Consider the following 16,747-nt stretch of genomic DNA (forward strand, 5'->3'; position numbering starts at 1 on the left):
CCACGCTCCCAGGAGCACAGGGGCGCCGGGGTTAGAGGAAGGCAGCACCGAGCCCATAACTCACTTTTATCTGGTGTCCGGGGGCCGGCCCAGGTGGGGAGGGGGCAGGGGGTCCCCTGCGTGCGGTGCCGGGCCCGGGAGCGCTTTCCCAGCCTGGGAGCCAGCAGCAGTTGGTGGATCAGTTTCAGGGTGACGCTGGTAGCGGAGTTCACGGTGGCTTAGTGCAACAGCGGCTAATGGGGAACAGATGCACCAGCGCTTTGTGCAGGAGCGCTGCACGGAGCGCCTGGAGGCACCAGAGCGGGGACACTGCTTCCTGCACCTGTGGCACTGCCTCGGTGCCCCCCGGGAGCGCAGGCACCCCCCTGCACTGGCTGGGCTGCAGCGACCTGCCGTCCCCGCTCGGCCGTTCCCTGCTCACCCTCGCCTGGCCCTTCGCCCACCGGGAGCAGCCCAGAAACTGCACCAGGGTCTATTCCAAAAAATAATTTATCAGCTCGATAGTTCATGTACATAAATATTCATCTCTATGGCTATGTACAGGGGCAGGCGGGAGCCAGGCAGGCAGCAGGGCTCCCGCCAAGAGACACTTCCATCAAAACGTCCAGTCAAAGCAATGCCGGACAAAGCCCGGCTCTCCGGGTGACGCTGCAGGTGCCCCGGGCAGTGCCCGTCCCAGAGAGGCACTGGCTCATGCAATGCCAGGCCCGGGTTTGCAGGTCTCAGCCTGGACTGAAGGCACCGTGCAGAGATGGAGGCCAGGCAGGGAAGAGCCCAGGCCCCCCAGGCCCTGGAGAGAGGGACCCCCTGCCCCAGCGCCGCGGCTCGGGGCCCTGCCCATGCACCGCAGGGAACAGCCCTGCGCCCGCTTCATGCCCAGATCCGCTGCCCCCGAGAGCGGCGGCGCCCTCGGCATCTCCCGTCCCTGCCCGCCCTTATGTCCTCACGCTGGGGTAGGCGAAGAGGCAGGGAGCGAGCGGCAGCGGGTCGTGGGTGAAGACAGAGTCGTCCGAAGAGCAGGTGCTGGTGGTGTCCTCGCAGGAGGGCGAGTACTGCTCGAAGGGCATGGAGAGGTCCAGGTACTGCAGGGGGGAGATGGGGCCATCAGCACCCAGTGCCGCCTGCCCCGCCGCCCGCAGGGACCATGCAGGGCGCTCCCCTCCGCAACTCACCTCCTCGGAGACGGCCGCCAGGATCTTGTCCAGCCCCTCCACCAGCTGCTTGAAGGTGGGGCGCTGGGAGGGCACGGCGTGCCAGCACTCCCGCATCAGCATGTACCTGGGGAGCGAGGGCGCGTTAGCGGGGCCGTGCCGCGGCCCCTGCCCCTGCCCCTGCCCCTGCCCCTGCCCCTGCCCCTGCCTGGCCGCTACTCACAGCTCGTGGGTGCAGTTGGATGGCCGGTCCATGCGGTGCCCCTCCTTCAGCAGCTTGAAGAGCTCTTCTACGGGGATGCCGGGGTAGGGGGAGCCCCCCAGGGTGAAGATCTCCCACATCAGGATCCCAAAGGACCACCTGGGATCACAGGCAGCAAGGGGAGGGGGGGTCAGCCACGTCCTCGACCCCTTCCTGCGCAGGCAGGGCCCTCGCTGCCCCCACAGCACCCTGCTGTGCCGTGGGAGGAGGGATGGGAGAAGGTGGCAGGTCCAGACGTCACCGCTGGGAGAGATGTGCCCTGCCGTTGCTATCCCTGCGGGGCACTGTCTGCCTATTTATGGGGGCTCTCCAGTGTGGGCATAGCCCCATGGAGCTGCCTCGTCCCACACCCTACAGCAGCCCCCAGTCCCCAGGACTCACACATCGCTCTGGTGCGTGTAGACACGGTCAAACAGGGCCTCTGGTGCCATCCACTTCACGGGCAGGCGGCCCTGCGAGAACAAACCCTCTGCTTAGCCAGGGCTACGGGCCCCCGTCCCCGTTCCTTCCCCTCTCCCAGTCCCCGCCACACTCACATTGCTGGTTTTCTTGTAGTAGTCGATGTCGTGGACATCTCTGGCCAAGCCGAAGTCAGCGATTTTCATCACGCTCTCCGCCGTGACGAGCACGTTGCGGGCAGCCAAGTCACGGTGGATGCACTGCCAGGAAGGAACCATCACCCACAGGAGGTTTGAGACAGTGGCTCCGGTTCAGCATGTCCCCTCCGCACACCCTGACCGCCACACACCTCCCATGCACCCCACGGCCCCACCAGTCCCCTCCACGCTCCCACGTCAGGGTCACCCCCACACGGGGCTGGCTGCAGTGACAGGAGCATCTGGGGAAGAGAACCAGGAGGCAGGACAGGTCTTTTGTCCTGCACAGATGGTTCTGGGGAGATCTCCGAGATGCTGCCCTGAGCTTTGCTGGATGTGGCTGGGAGCTGCTGGACCGCCTGGAGGAGGTGGCTGGGTTCCCCCTCTCCATTCAGAGAGAGGACAGTGGCTTCAGCAGGGACATGAAACACACAGTTCCTCCATCAGCGCTGTGCCCACCCCAAGGTTTTTGCAGGCACAGGCAGCCCAACGGGCTGTGCCAGCCGTACCCGTTTGGACTCCAGGTACTCCATGCCACGGGCCACCTGGTAGACACAGGAGACCAGGTCCTTGAAGGAGAGCTGCTCCTCAGGCATCGCAGTGATGTCGAAAGAATAGTCAGGCGTCGGGGGCCGCCGGGCCCGGAGGTACTCACGCAGGTTGCCCTTCGCAGCAAACTCCACAATCACGTACAGCGGCCCTGGAAAGGGCATCCACACCGCTCAGCCCCAGCGCCCCGTCCGGGCCCCCTCCAACCCTTCCCTGCCCACCCAGCAGCCCACCCCAAAGTCCCCCCTCCTCTGCTCACAACCTGGCCCCTTTCAGCCCTGTGCCTGCTCTCCCCGATCCCCCGAGCCCTGCCTGCACAGCCCCCCTCACCGTCCTGCGTGCAGACTCCCAGGAGGTTGATGATGTTTTTGTGCTTGTCCATGAGCTTCATCATCTCCATCTCGGATATGAGGTCAGCCAGGTCCTTGTCAGTGGCGTTGTCTGGGGAAGGAGGGTCGCGTCACTGTGCTAGCGGGGGTGGCAGCGCAGCCTGGCCCCGCGCCTGGCACCGCTGCAACCTCTGTGCCTGGGACGCCGCACGGAAACGGTTACCTTTGAGCATCTTGACAGCCACAGTGACGGCTCGGTCCGGCCGGTCTCTGTCGATGCCGTACGCCTCTGCCCGCACCACCTGGCCAAAGCAGCCTTCTCCCAGGGGCTTGCCCAGCACCAGCCTGGCAGGGCGAGACGGATCCGTGAGCGCCCCGCAGGGAGAGCCCTGCTGCCCACCCCACAGCACCATCCGACACCGTGGGGCAGAGCCGGCGTGGCTGCCCCCTCTGTCCCGGGCCGGGGCAAGTGCAGAGTCCCAGCGCTGGCACCAGCTGCGGCTGTCACAGTTCTTGATGCAGAGCCTTGGGGTACAGCGGTGCTGGCTCTCGGTCGCTGGTGATGGGGGGCCCTGACCCACAGGTCTGCGTTACAGACTGACGGGGAGCCAGGGCAGCCAGGAGACCTCCCCATCCAGCGCCCGCAAGCTGCTGGTCCCAGGGGTGGCTGCAGACAGCAGCCCCCGGACACAGACCTCCCTCTCCCCCGTGCTGCGCGGCACCGTACTTGTCTCGGGGGAACTCCCACTTGGAGTCAAGGGGCAGGTCCAGCTCCATGACCCCAGCCAGCATCGGGGCACAGCTGGAGGAGAGACGAGTGACGCGCATCAGGGACGTACTGGACTTCCCGGAGGAGCTGGAGTCCAGGGAGAACTGTGGAGAGAGCCCAGGAGACCTCAGCCATCTGGCCCTGTGCTCTGGGGCCGAACAGAGCTCCCAGCCCAAGGACAGCAGGGACATGCGGGGATCCAGTGGTGCCGCAGAGACACCCTCACTCAAGAGCAATGGGGCGAGGGAGTTCCCCGGGGCTGAGGGCAGGAGGAGGCAGTGGGGAGGGCTGGCAGGACAGTAAGGAGGGATGGGTGCAGGTGGCACTAGCAGAAGCCGGCCCTCCATGTTCCCAGGGCTCCCGCTTGGCACGCACCTGTCGGATGAGTGGGAATTTGGAGAGCTTGTGGACAGCCATGGGCTCCAGAGGCTGCTTGCTTGGCTGGGTCTGCATCCGGCACAGCACCACGATGATGACAGCCATGGCCACAGCCAGCGAGCCCGATGTGTAGATGATGATGTCTGTGTACTTGGCCTCGGGGGCCTCGGCTTCCCGTTCCAGGTCCTCTTCTGGAGGGAGCGAACGAGTTGGCCAGAGCCTTGGTCCCCACACACCCAGGCCCCTGTTTCCCAGACAGGCCCCCTGCTCCCGCACCAGCCTTGTGCTGCTGCCCCGGGAGCCCCTGCCCTCACCTGGGAGCACGGTGAGCCAGGCTGACTGGTAGGAGAGGCCGATGGAGTTCCCTGCCAGGCAGGTGTACTCGCCGGCATCCTCCATGGAGACGTTGCGCAGGTACAACACCTCCACCTCCGAGCTGTTGATGTCCGCGGTCTGCCAGAGAAGGGGACAGAGCGTGAGCACCCCTCCTCGAAGGCAGGCTCTGTGCAAACCCCTCGCCACCACTCCAGGGTGGGCATCTGGGGTCCGGGCACTTCCAGTCCCGGCCTGCAAGGTGGCTCAGCCTTGATCTCCCAGGGCTGGGCATTACCTTGAGCACTTGCACGTAGGGGACACCATCAGGACCGTAGCTGCTGCCGTTCACCTCGATGTGCTTCAGCCACTGGATGTGGGGCTGGGCATCGCTGTAGACCTTGCAGAAGAACTCCACGTCGCTGCCTACCAGGGCCGTGGTGTTGGCGGGCAGCCCAGCCTGCAAGATGGGTCTGTGTGGGGACCTCTCTGCACAGAGGAAAGCAGGGCAGTGTCACCAACACAGCACGTGACACTTGGGGCAGGGCCTTATTTCTGCCTCCCTCCCTGCCCTCTGTGAACCTCCGGAGTCATGGTGAGCCCTTCCCAGGACCTGGCAGTGAATCAGTGCAGCTCCAAGCCTGGTCTCGCATCCCCATGTCCCTTGGGTGCTCAGGACTCTCCAGGGACATATGGGCTGCTCAAGCAGTGAGGACATGACCAGACTCCTCTGCCTCTTTCCCCGTGAGCCTGTGCCCCTCTCCCAGAGCCCTGCATGAGCAGAGACCCAGCACCAGCGCTGCTCACCCAGTACATCCAGCAGGTAGCTGTAGCGGATGCTGCCGAACCTGTTCTCCACCAGGCAGGTGTAGTTGCCGCGGTCGGAGGGCACCACGCTCTCCATGACCAGGCTCCAGTGCTGGTGCCGAAGCTGCAGAGAGGGAGGCGATGTGGTGAGGGGTGATGGGGGGGGTGAGGGCAACACAGCTGCTGCTGAGCTGGGCCCGGGACAGGCAGATGCTGAGGGGGGAACCTGTGTCCTTACCCGGATGCCTCCGATGCGGTGCTCGCCCCGAAACTCGCGCCCGTTCTTGAACCAGCGGATGCTGGGGCTGGGGCTGCCCGAGGCCGGGCAGCGGAACTTGACCGTGTTCCCTGCGGGCACCGCGTACAGCTTCTTGTCCATCCGGTGCGGATGTGTCCAGTAGGGCGCTGGGGAGGCACGTGGTTAATGCACAGCAGGACGAGGTGCATGTCCCAGCTCAGGGGCCAAGGGGCAGCCCGGAGCTTGGCTGAGCTGTTCCCAGCCCCTCACGCTGTGAGCAAGGCCCTGCCCCACACGGCCTTCTCCGGGGCAAGCCAGACCCCGGATGTGGGCCGAGCTGCTCCCTACCCTGGGCAGCACTGACCTCTGTGCACATAGACGGGCTCCTCGTTCCGGTCTCCGTGGGGACCATCCCCATCACTGTCTTCATCGTCATCACCAGATGCCAATGAGTCTGCAAGGGAAGATGGGTTGAGAGGGACACCTCTATCTGCAGGACTGCATGGGATGTGGGGTGCCCTCCTCCCCATGGCTGCCCCAGGCAGTGGGCTGGGTGCCGCCTGGGCTCTTACCCACGACAGAGATGGTGAAGTTGCGCAGGATCTCCCCAGTCGCCCGTGCCCGGCACACGTAGAGCCCTGAGTCCTCATAGGTGACCTCTGAGATCTCCAACAGGCTCTGCTGGAGACGGATGCGACCCCCTGGGACAAGAGGCCTGGACTCCTTGTACCAGACCACGCTGGCACTGCTGTGGTTGGCATCACAGTACAGCTTCAACACATTGCCTGGGTCCAGCAGGAGATGCTCCTCTTCCGACTCCAGCAAAGGGCTCTCGAACATCTCTGCCAGCCCAGGAGAAACGTGTTGAGCACCAGACCCAAAGCTCACCCCTCCTCACATGCCCCCACCAGCAGGACCCCCGGCACACACCCACCCTGGTGCAGAGAGCACACGGCACGGCATGGCCCAGCGCCCGGCTCCACCAGCCCATCCAGGCTGTGGCCATGGGTGAGGGCTGGACTCTGCCCTCGGGTGTGGGACAAGGCTTCCCCGGCCGCCTGCCTGGCACTGCCGTGCCCCTGTCCAAGGCCACACATGACACAGCCCTTCTGGAGGCGCCGCTCCCTGTGCCGCAGGGGGCCTGAGACCATTGTGCCCCATGGAGGACGGGTGCCCCTTGGCACTGACCGAGGGCAGGGGCTCCCCGGCTCCTCCATACCCCTGGCCTTGCCCCAGACAGGAGCAGGGGCGCTTGGCATCAAACCCTCTCAGCCGCCCTAGGTCTGCTGCTCCCTGGCAGCCCTTCCTGCAGGGTCTGGCCCACTCGGCCGCTCAGGATCTCTGATCACGCTGTCCCACGTCCCCTCCGCTGGGGCCAGGCTCTCCATGCCCTGCACCCCCTCCTGCCGTGCACTGGGGCTGCTGCTCCCCACGGCCTGACGCCTGGCCTGCAGTCGTGCCCCTGCCTGGGCAAAGGCTGAGCCCCGGTCGTCCTGTCCCTTTGGGTGCTGCCTGGGCCAGCCCTGACTTCACTGGGAGCCAGTGCTCAGTGCTGGCTCCTGGACCAACATTCCCTGGGAATGGTCTGCTCTCCCCCCGCTGCGAAAGCCAGCTCCGGAGCCAAAGCCCACCGTGGAGCAAAACCCCAGCAAAGACAACCCTCACCCACCCAGCCCAGCGCGGGAGCAGCCAGGCTGGGCCAGGGCCACGGTGCAAGGACAGCGCAGCCCTGGCTGGGGGAGACGTTAGGAGCCGAGCGCCTGCAAAGCAGACCCAGAGCCAGGGACGCACAGCACCGGGCGCAGAAGCCCTGTCCGCAGACCCTCCTCCGCCAGACCGCCTGTCACATGCAACACGTCTGCGCGCCCCAAGCACAGCCGGGAACCCAGCCCTGGCTGTGTCCAGCTAACGGCCATCTCGTGTGAACATCAAGAGCAGAAATAACCCAACCGCCAGCTCGGCAAACACCAACTGCACCCTCACTGTCTGCATGCTGGGATCTTGGGGACCAAACCAATACGCAAGGACTGCAAAAAGCAGGAACAGTGGCCCAGCAACACCTACCCCTTCCCAGCCTGGCCCCAAATGACATGAGCCCTGCCCGTCCACAGCCCTCCCACAGACCCAGCCAGCAGCTGAGCCTTGTCTTGGTCACTGCCTTTGTGGGTCCTGCACACGCACCCCCATGTGCTCCCCAGCCATCTGCTCTGCCACCAGAGACAAGACGTGGGGTGGCCTCTGCTCCTCTGCGCACGTGTGCTTCTCCGGTACACGTTCGAGCCCCCAGAAGAGGCTCGGGCTGCCTGCACCTCCTGGGCATTCCCACTCGCTAATGAATGACATGCAAGTGCCACAGCGACAGCTTTCACACCATGCCGCTCTGCGGCACTCGTCCACGGAGCAAACCCGAGCCCCCGGTAACGCGGGGACGCCCACCCCAAGCAAACTGCCCGTCCGGAGCCAACCCTACTCCTTCCAGAGAGCCTCCAGCCGAGGGCTCAGCACCTCCCGTGCCGTGCACCCAGCCACGCGGGTGCTGCCCGCTCCCTCAGCCCCCGCTGCCCGGCCACACACACGCACACACACGGAGCTGGGCGGCTCCGCGAGCCCCGGGCATGCAGAGCAGGTGCTGAGCGCGCCAGCAACCCCAGCCCCAAGGGCTTGCTGCCCAGCTTGCAGCCTCTGGGGATGCATTCAGAGGGCAGCACCCCAGTCCCACCGTCCCCTCTCCCCAAGCCCCGTCTCGTGCCCCGGCAGCTGTACCTGGCTCCAGCGTCCTGCCCTGGGAAGCAGCCGGCCGAGCCGCGGCGGCCGCCAGCAGGAGCCCCGGCAGGATGTGCAGCGGGAGCCACATCTTCCAGGCCCCGCCGGCGCGGCGGCTCGCACCCTGCAGGAGAGGCAGGAGCCCGGTGACCGGAGCCAGCAGCAGCAGCAGCGCCCGCAGCCGCCAGCGCCGTGCCCTGGATCGGGCAGCCAGCTCCCGCCCCCGCGCAGCCCCCGCAACTGGGACGTGTGGGGAGGGACGGGGGTGTCACCTTTGCGTCCTAGCCCTGCCCGGGGTGCCAGGGGGGCACGCTGTGGGGCGCCTGGGTGACACAAGTCCCCACTGCATGTCGTCATGGCAGTGGGGGGAACCCCGAATGGGATGAGCCCCCTCCAGCCCTCAAACCTCGACGGCTGGGTGGGGGGACACGACTGGGGGACCCCACTTGGGCACAGGGACCTCACCCCTGCAAGCCAGCAGCAGGGACCAGGACCCTGACCCTGCCTGGCCAGGGCACTGGGGACAGGTCCACTTGTCCGAGGGGGCCTGCAGCTGCAAGGGTCGGGGTGCCCCGAGGTGAGGGGGGTCCCGGGGCAGCCCCGAGGGTAGAGGGTCCCAGGACCAGCGTCGTGGGGGGTGGAGGTTCTGGGGCCCCACCGACGTGGGGGGATTACAAGTCCCAGGGAGGGGACAGCCCCGAGGGGACAGGGATGGGGGGGGAGGGCCAGGACAGCCCTGAGGTGAGGGATCAGGGGGCGCAATGGACGGGGGGGGGTCCCGGGATTCAGAGACGGGGGCGGGGGGGGGCCGGGAACCGGGGTTGGGGGGTGGTCCGGGACAGCCCCGAGGGGAGAGGGGACCGGGATCCCGAGCACAGCGGAGGCCCAGGGGAAGGGGGTCGCGGGGGTCGTTACCGGCGGTGAGGGGCTCCCTCGGCGGAGCCGCCCGCACGCCGCGGGGAAGGCCCGGGCAAAGTCCGACGCCGCCGCCGCCGCCGCCGCTCACGTCGGGGCGCGGGGCCGGCTCAGCGCCGCGGCGGCCCGCAGCGCGGCCCCATGGCGGGCGCAGCGGCTGCCGAGGGCGGCACCCCGCCGCCGCCGCCGCCTGCTTGCCTGCCCTCCTGCCTGCCCGCCTGCCTGCCTGCCTGCCCGCCTGCTTGCCTGCCTGCCCGCCTGCCGCCGCCCGCCCTCGGTGCGCGCCGTCCCGGCTCTGCCGCGGCGGCCGCGGGCGCGGGCACTTTGTAGGGAAGCGCTCGGGTTACAGCGGCGCCGCGTGCGGCCCTCGCCGGGGGCGGCCCGCCCGCGCCGCCCTCCCCCGCGCCGCGCCGCGCCGGGCCCGGCCCGCCGCCCTGCCCGGCCCTGCCCGGCCCGCGGGGCCTCGCCGCTGCCCGCGGCTGAGCGGCCTCGGGGGCTGCAGCAGCCCCGTGGGGCTGAGTGAGGTCCCGTGGGGATGAGGTGTGCGGCCGAGGCAGCCCCGTGGGGCCGAGGCCTGCTGCTGTGGGGCAGAGGCAGGCCGGGCCCCGGCGGGGGTCCGTGGGGGCCGCGGGCAGTGCTGGGGCCGGGCAGCGGGGTGAGGGAGGCCCTGTGGGGGCACATGGCAGCTCGGGCCCTGGCTGGACCAGCCCGGCGCCCCTGTGTGCCCGGGGAGCGGGGACGCCTGGCTGCCGGGCTTTCCCAGTGCCAAGTGCCGCAGCATCCCTGGGACTGGGACCGGAGTGGGAGCAGCTGGCCTGGGACAGGTTGGCCCTGGCTGCTGCAGGGACATGAAAATGTCATTCCCCACCAGGCGGGCAGGGACGGGAGAGCGGGACACGGGGCCCCCGCTGCCGCCGTCACCCCCAGACCAGATGCTCCAGCCAGGCGCTATGGCCAGGCCTGCGGGGAGAGGCAGCAGTGGGGAGATGCCAGGGGCACCTCCCAACACGCGTTATCCCCAGTGCCGGCATCTCAACCCCCGCCACCCCCAGCCTCCCTGCCCCACTGCATACCAATGCCCCGGGCCATCAGCCGGCTTTGTCCCCTGGCTCCATGCGCTGGTGCCCCCAGCCTCCCTCCCGCAGACACATTAGCCAGGCCCCTGCCTTCCCCTCGGGCTGGGGCTGAGGTTCCCCCCCCCCCCCAGTTGTGCTAATGGCTCCTCCAATAGCCCCAGCTCTGCCCAGCACCTTTTCATTTGCAAACCCAGGCGCTGCCCAGCTGGGGGAGGGCAGCAGCCAGGGCAGGCGCCAGCCCCGCGGGGGCCCAGGGCCTCCCCTTCAGAACCCAACGGGTGGCTCGTGGGCACCCTCCCCAGGTGCCCTGACCCATCCACGGGGAGCTGCGGTGCCCGCGCAGTCACCGCGGTCCCTGCAGGCAGGACGCCAGCCCCCGCATCTGCACAGCGCGAGGACAGGGGCACCCCGGAGGGCCGGTGTCCGTGCCGGGGAGCCAGGCAGGACGTGCACCGGGGAAGGCCCAGCCTGGGCCCCCGGCGGCACGGGGAGGCTTTTGGACGGGAAACACGTTGGCCTTCCCCCTCCCTGTGAAAGCCCCAGGGCTGCTTCCCGGTGCACGTTGGGCGCAGGTGGGTCCCGTATCGCTCACGGGGAGGCAAGGTCACCTCTGCCCCCTTCGCTCCCGCGCTGCTGTGTGGCGGCTCCAATTGCCGGGCGGCAGGGACGCGTCTGCTCTCCCCTGCCAGCCAGTGGAGCGAGCGAGGTGCTGGAAATGCCGAGGGTGCCGTGGAAGCCACCCACTCTGTCCCCAGCCCCGCGGTGTGGGGAACGTGGCCCTGCCAGGGCGGCTCGGCGCGGCGCGTTGCCCGGTGCCCGGCGCCGCTCCTCGCTAGGAAGCAGCCTGCTCGCTAATTCTGCCGCAATTAGTTGCAGCGTTATCGCTGCCGGTGCCATAAAGTGGCCGTGACCCTCATTAGGAGCCCATAACAGACTGCTGTAAAACACAGCAAGGCCGCGCGCCAGGGCTGGAGGGGCCCTAATCCGACCGATAAACACGTCGCCTTGCTCTCCCGCAGCCGCAGCCTGCGCCGGGCCCGGGCCCCGCCGCCTCTCGTGCCGCCGGCGCAGGACCCCTGAGCACGGCAAGGCAGCTGTGGCCCCTCCGTGCACTGCGGCGCCCCAGGCGCAGCTTCCCGCTGACGACGGGAAGGCACGGGGGACCATCAGCACCCAGCCAGGATGCGGCCCCAGAGCCCCCTCCTTGTGCACGGGCTGGCTCAGAGCGGCTGCTGTGCCTTGCTGCATTGCTCTCTGCTTTGCCGTCTGTCTGCTTTCCCGCAAGACGTGCCCCGAGCTGGGGCGAGATGTGCCAGCACCACGTGCCGTGCTGCTGGGGCCGATGGCCTGCCTGTGCTCGATGCGGCTCGCGTGAGTGGGGACAGCGCTGTCGCTGTCTGAGACCGCCACCCTGCAGGGCCGTGCCAGCAGGGCCAGGCACAGCTTTTCGCATGCTGCTTCGTCACGCAAAGATGGCAACTTCCAGCATGATAAAATCTCATTGCAATGGTGGCTTGGCCGGTTTGTGCTATGAGCGCCGGTGGCAATCACCACCCAGTGCACACATGCCCTTCCTGGGGCGCTGGGCCGGGGCCCAGGGTGCTGGTGCATGGAGCAGTCCCTGGGGCTGGGAGCCCCTGGGGCCGCCGGCAGCTGTTTGGCGCGGTCGACATTCCTGCCGGTGCGTGAAGCGGATGAGAACATCAATTTCACGGAGCAGCAGCAGCCTCTGCAGAGCTTGCAGCATGCGGGAAGCGCAGAAAAACGTTGGCTTCAGCTCGATTCGAACCGAAACCAAATCAAACCCAGAAAGAGCCCGGAAAGCCCCTGCAAACAAGAGGCAGCAGTTGCAGCTGGCCCCGCTCTGCTCCCCTCTTTGGAGAGGGGAAGAGCCAGGCAGGACCAGGGTGCGCGGAGGGGCTGGAGGGCAGCAAATCCCCCCCGGCTGCCTGGGCCAGGGTGTGCAAAGTGCAGGGCGCTTGGGGCGAGCGTGGGAAGGTGTCACCTCCCAGCACGGACAACACCAGAGGAGCACTGGGACACAGGGGAGGGCAGTGCATGTGGCCATGCAGCGCAGCGCCCGCAGGAGCCGCAGCCTGGGCAGCTGCCCTGCTCCGGGGCACCGGGGCATTGCCGTGCCCGGCCCCGCTCCCACGCGTTGGTGCCTGGGGCTACGTCTGCTGGTGGCTTGTGGCTGGACCAGGCTGGGCACCTGCCAAGGGGCTCTGCAGGCAGGGGGGACAGGGGAGCATGTGGGCAGCAGCGAGGCGAAGGCAGGGATGCCCAGCGATGCCCATGTCCCCTGGCAGGAGGTGCCAGCAGCCACCATTGCCCCTATCTGCAGCCCAAGCAGGGGCAGGAGGTTCCCTTCAGTTTCTGCCCGTATTTCACGTGTTTGTTCCGGAGTGGGAGCAGGAGCCGGGTGCTGGCCCAGCTCTGCACATGGCTCATGGGCCCCCAGATCCCTGTCTGGCTGAGACCCCACGTACCCCAGCCAGGACAGTGTGGACAGATGGCAGCAGGGCAAGAGGACCCCGTGCTGGCACCGAGATGTGCTCCTGCAGCCCCGCATCGCCCACGGGTCCCCTGCCCCAGAGCTCCCTCCTGCACAAGGCCGAGCATCCCGCCGGGGCAGGGAGGTGCTGGGGTGCAGGCGTGGGGCACGGCGGGGCTGTGCTGGGGGGCTGCGCTGCAGGAGGCTGCCAGCCCGTCCCCTGCCTGCCGTGGGGCTGAGCTGGGCCGGGGGGCTCCGGCTGCCTCGCTTGATTTATAACAGCAACTGAAGGCAAACAAAAAGCCCTTCACGGCAGCACAGCCCACCGCCTGCTGCCCGCCTCCGGCAGCGCCGCCGCGGCCTCCGCCACGCCAGCAGCGCAACAAGGGGGGATTGTGCCAGCGCCGGCTCCCCCGTGCCGCGGGGGCGCCCCTGCCCCAGCAGCCTCCCTTGCTGCCCCTGCCGCTCCAGCTCCGCTCCACCCGGCCCCGCCGGCTGCTGCCTTCAGCCGCAGCGCTGCAGGGAGCGCGCGTCCTCCCATCCCCGCGGAGGGCATGAGCTCAGGCACGGCAGGGGTGCCCGGAGAGGGAGCGTGCCCTGCGGGCGCTGCGCACGGAGCAGCAAGGTAGCAGGAATGATGCAGACCGGGACCCACCGCCGCGGCTCCAGGCAGGGTGGTGTCGCTGGCGAAACGCAGGGCGCAGCAGCTCTGCCGCGGTCCCGGCTTTGCCCCCGTGGTGGCACGGCTTCCTGCTCCCTGCCGCATTAGCTGACGTGGGCACCCTCGCCTCACTCATGCCTGCCGCTCAGAGCCTGGTGCCACCACCTGCGTCCCCCAGCACCCTCCCCGTCCCCGGAGGCACCCGCTCTGCCCCGTGCTGCCTGCGGGGAGGCAACTTGCGGTGAGCCCCACGCCAAGCCAGACCCACAGCCCCGCTCGTGTGTGCAGAGCCCAGCGGCAGCGAGCACGCACCCGGGGCTGGGCGCAGGGGCAGGCATGCCAGGGCTTCATCCTCCCACCCCTGCCCCTTCCCCCAGGCAGTAAATCATCCCTGCTCCCCTCATGAAAGGCCCGTGTATGCGCTGCCGGCGCAGGGAGCCTGCCTGGTGCCAACAATATTGCTCTTGGAAGGCAGCCGGGGCTGCGGGAACACAGCCGCCCCTTGTGCCTGGCCCCAGCGCTCGCCGCCGTTCCTGCTGCGGTCGCACCTGCGGCCAGCATGAGTGCACGCGGCCCAGTGGCTCCTGGGGGGGCCGGAGCCCGGGGGGCTCTTTCCTCCTGGAAGTTTCTCTTGGCCTCTCCTGAACGGCTGTTGTTTGGGGCACAGGCTCCCCTGGCTCCTAGCACCCCAGGCCCGTACGTGCACAGGGTCCAGATGCTGAGGCCGAGCAAGCTCGCTCCATGTGTGGAGGCCACCAGAGCCCTGCAGTGCCGAGGGAAGAGGGCAGCCCCAGAGCGTGAGGGGCTGTGCGCAGGGGGCCTGGAGCGGGTGGATTGTCCCAGTGCAAAGGCTCCTGGCTCCCTCCAGCCCCACTGGCCTTGACATGCCGGCAGCTTTACAGCCCTGGCCGCAATCTGCAGCCCTCTTATCAGCAGGGACCCGGCGAGCCAGGGCAGGGGCTGCACTGGGTGCCTTGCGGAGGGGACGCTGGCTGGCTCCAGGCCGGGCAGGAGCGCTCCGGGGAGGCCAGGAGCCAGGCCCCACTCCAGCATCCCGGCTCCAGCCTTGCCGGTAGCTGCCCTCCTGCCGCTGGTGCTGACTGCACGCAGGGCCCTTTGCTGGCACCTGGCCCGGAGGTGCCGGCGTTTCCGGGTGGGCGCCTTGCGTGGGCTGCGCACGGGGCGGCACGGTGTCTAGGGGCTCCCCGGGACGTGCGCATGGGGAGCGGGTCCCAGCTCCGCAGCCTGCTTGGCGGAGCAGGGGCCGCGTGGCGAGGGCAGGAGCTCAGCCTTGTGCCAAGCCTGGCCCTGTCGCTCTGCTTTCCCCCAGCACCCCAGCGAGAGCCCGTGCTGCGCTGCGGCCTGAGCACGGGGCTAGGGCAGCACTCCCCACGGGGACGCCGGCGCGCCTGGCGATCCTTATCTGCCGCAGGGAGGGACTGATGGAGCAACTCAGCCCGGTTAAGTTTTAACCAGGCAGAACTCGGCAAACATGAACCTGCTGCTGTCTTTGGGGAGCTCAGAGTGCAGGGCCGGGTGCAGGGGCTCCCAGGCAAGCGATACCGCGACCCTGGGCTTTGGCCAAGCCCCCAGCCTGGCGCGGGAGCACCCGCAGAGACGGGCACATCCTTCCAGGATGGGGCAGGAACAGCTCTCCAGGCCCAGTGGGGAGCTCGGTGGGGCCGGGGCTGGCCCTGCAGCACTGAGCCTGCTGGCAAGGAGCGAGCAGAGAGATTGCCCCCGCTGCATCCCTGCTTGGCACAGCCATGCCCACGTAACACCGGGTGCACCAGGCTCCGGGACAGGGGTGCACAGGGCCCAGGATGGGTGCTGCTCCCCTTTGGGCAGCTGCACACCCTGTGTGCTGGACTGCACAGCCATGGTGCCAGCCGGAGCCCATCTACAGGCCAAACAAGCAGGGCCTGGCAAAGCCTCTGGGACGCAGCACAGCTAGAGCCTTGCCGCGAGCTCCGTCCCCCGTGAGGCACTCGTGGCTCCTCCTGGAAGCAGTGTGGCTACAGCAGGGGGGTGCGAGGCAGGAACAGGGCCACCCTGATGTTCCCAGCCCCTAATCGCAAGCAGGCGCCTGGCCCTGCCTCTACATCTGTACCTGATTTACTTGCTAGAGACAGTGGGGCCAAAAGGGATGGGAGCGGTTAGGGCTGCAGACAGGGCCACATCCCCCCGGTGAGGGGGGAACCTGGGGCCCAGCCCCATGGCAGCACCAGTGCCAGGCCAGAGGATGAGCTGGCTCCTCAGACTGGCAGGCTCCAAGGAGCTGGCTCCGGCACGGGCAGGGGACGGCGGCGTTTCCGCGGAGGGATGTGGCTACTTGGTGGCTCCGTGCCCTGCGCGGTGCCTGCCAGCCCGGAAGGCGCTGGGGCTGGGCCTGTCGCAGGCAGCCAGAGCCCCGGCCCAGCAAGGTGCCGCCTGCAGAGGCCCCGGGCAGGGAGGCTGAGCAGGGCTGGCAGCCGCGCAGCAGCACGGGGCAGCGCGCCGGCATGGGCTCTGTGCTGCAGCCTGCCCAGCAGAGGCTGCAGAGAAGAGCCACACTCAGACCTCAGCCTTCCCCAGTGCATGGGTCACTCCAGCCCCACAGCAAGGCCACAGTCTGTCCCATCACGCTCCAGGGCGCCCATGGGTGCTGCACCACAGCAACCAGTGCAGGGGCCCTGGCAGAGGGGCTGAGCCACAGGCCTGGCTGGTCAAGCAGGCATAGCTGGGTGCTGCATGGGCACCAAGGCTGCCAGGCCCCCATCAGAGCAGCCCCCCAGCTGGAGAAGCCACTAGGACAGCACGCACCCAGCAGAGCTGGGATGCCAGTGACTTTGGCACCCGGGTTGGTCCACGTTTGGAGCACAGGGATGGGCCGGCATGTCTCCGAGCACCCTGGGCTGTGGGACACCCACCGCAGCACCAGGTGTGGCTGGCAGGGCTGCCATCTGGCGGTGACTGCCACCACAAAACTGCTGCCAGCCGTCCCTCCACTGGGGAAGGGGACATGCTAAGGGCACGGGCTGCCCAGGAACCTCTTCCACCCCGGGCACCCCCCTCAGTGAGCACCTGCACCCAGTTAAGGGCCAGGAGCTGCAGGAAACACTGCAGCCCAGCTGTGATCAAGCAGGAGGGTTCAGTGAGGGACAGCCTGGGAGCAGCAGGCACGCAGCCCTAGGGGACATGCCGTGCCAGGCCTGCAGGACTCAACCAGTCCCTCCCAGCATGTGTCAGTACCATGCTCGGGGGGGGGGGGGGTGCGAGGGCAGCACCATCCTCTGTGCCAGCACAAGGCTCTGCACTGCTCCCAGGACTCTGGTGCTCTGCCATCCGCCACAGCCCTGGCTGCCAAGGAGCAGGACACGGCACACAAGCGAGCTGCCCTGGATTATGGCATTTCTCATGCAGGAACGGATCAGCAAAGCAGCACCCTCTCAAAGCAGGGGAGCACTG

General features: G+C 68.1%; 1 protein-coding gene across 2 annotated transcripts; it reads right to left on the reverse strand.

Moving 5' to 3' along the window:
* Positions 1 to 471: 471 nt before the first annotated feature.
* FGFR4 (fibroblast growth factor receptor 4) lies at positions 472 to 9,142 on the reverse strand. Of its 2 annotated transcripts, XM_067304602.1 has the most exons (18): positions 9,070 to 9,142; positions 8,155 to 8,278; positions 5,964 to 6,233; positions 5,756 to 5,845; positions 5,392 to 5,558; positions 5,154 to 5,277; positions 4,645 to 4,835; positions 4,349 to 4,487; positions 4,032 to 4,225; positions 3,615 to 3,760; positions 3,111 to 3,232; positions 2,889 to 2,999; positions 2,519 to 2,709; positions 1,950 to 2,072; positions 1,795 to 1,865; positions 1,375 to 1,512; positions 1,173 to 1,278; positions 472 to 1,082 (listed from the first exon to the last, which is right to left on the reverse strand). In XM_067304602.1, exons 2-18 carry the CDS (start codon positions 8,243 to 8,245, stop codon positions 936 to 938), a joined length of 2,421 nt encoding a protein of 806 aa, XP_067160703.1. In that variant the 5' UTR covers positions 8,246 to 8,278; positions 9,070 to 9,142; the 3' UTR covers positions 472 to 935. The 2 variants fall into 2 exon arrangements, with proteins under 2 accessions (XP_067160703.1, XP_067160704.1); XM_067304603.1 differs by lacking the exons at positions 8,155 to 8,278; positions 9,070 to 9,142 and having other exon boundaries at positions 4,645 to 4,806; positions 5,964 to 6,042.
* Positions 9,143 to 16,747: the final 7,605 nt, after the last annotated feature.

This window comes from Apteryx mantelli, chromosome 14, assembly GCF_036417845.1.
Source record: "Apteryx mantelli isolate bAptMan1 chromosome 14, bAptMan1.hap1, whole genome shotgun sequence".
NCBI classification, from domain to species: Eukaryota; Metazoa; Chordata; class Aves; order Apterygiformes; family Apterygidae; genus Apteryx; species Apteryx mantelli.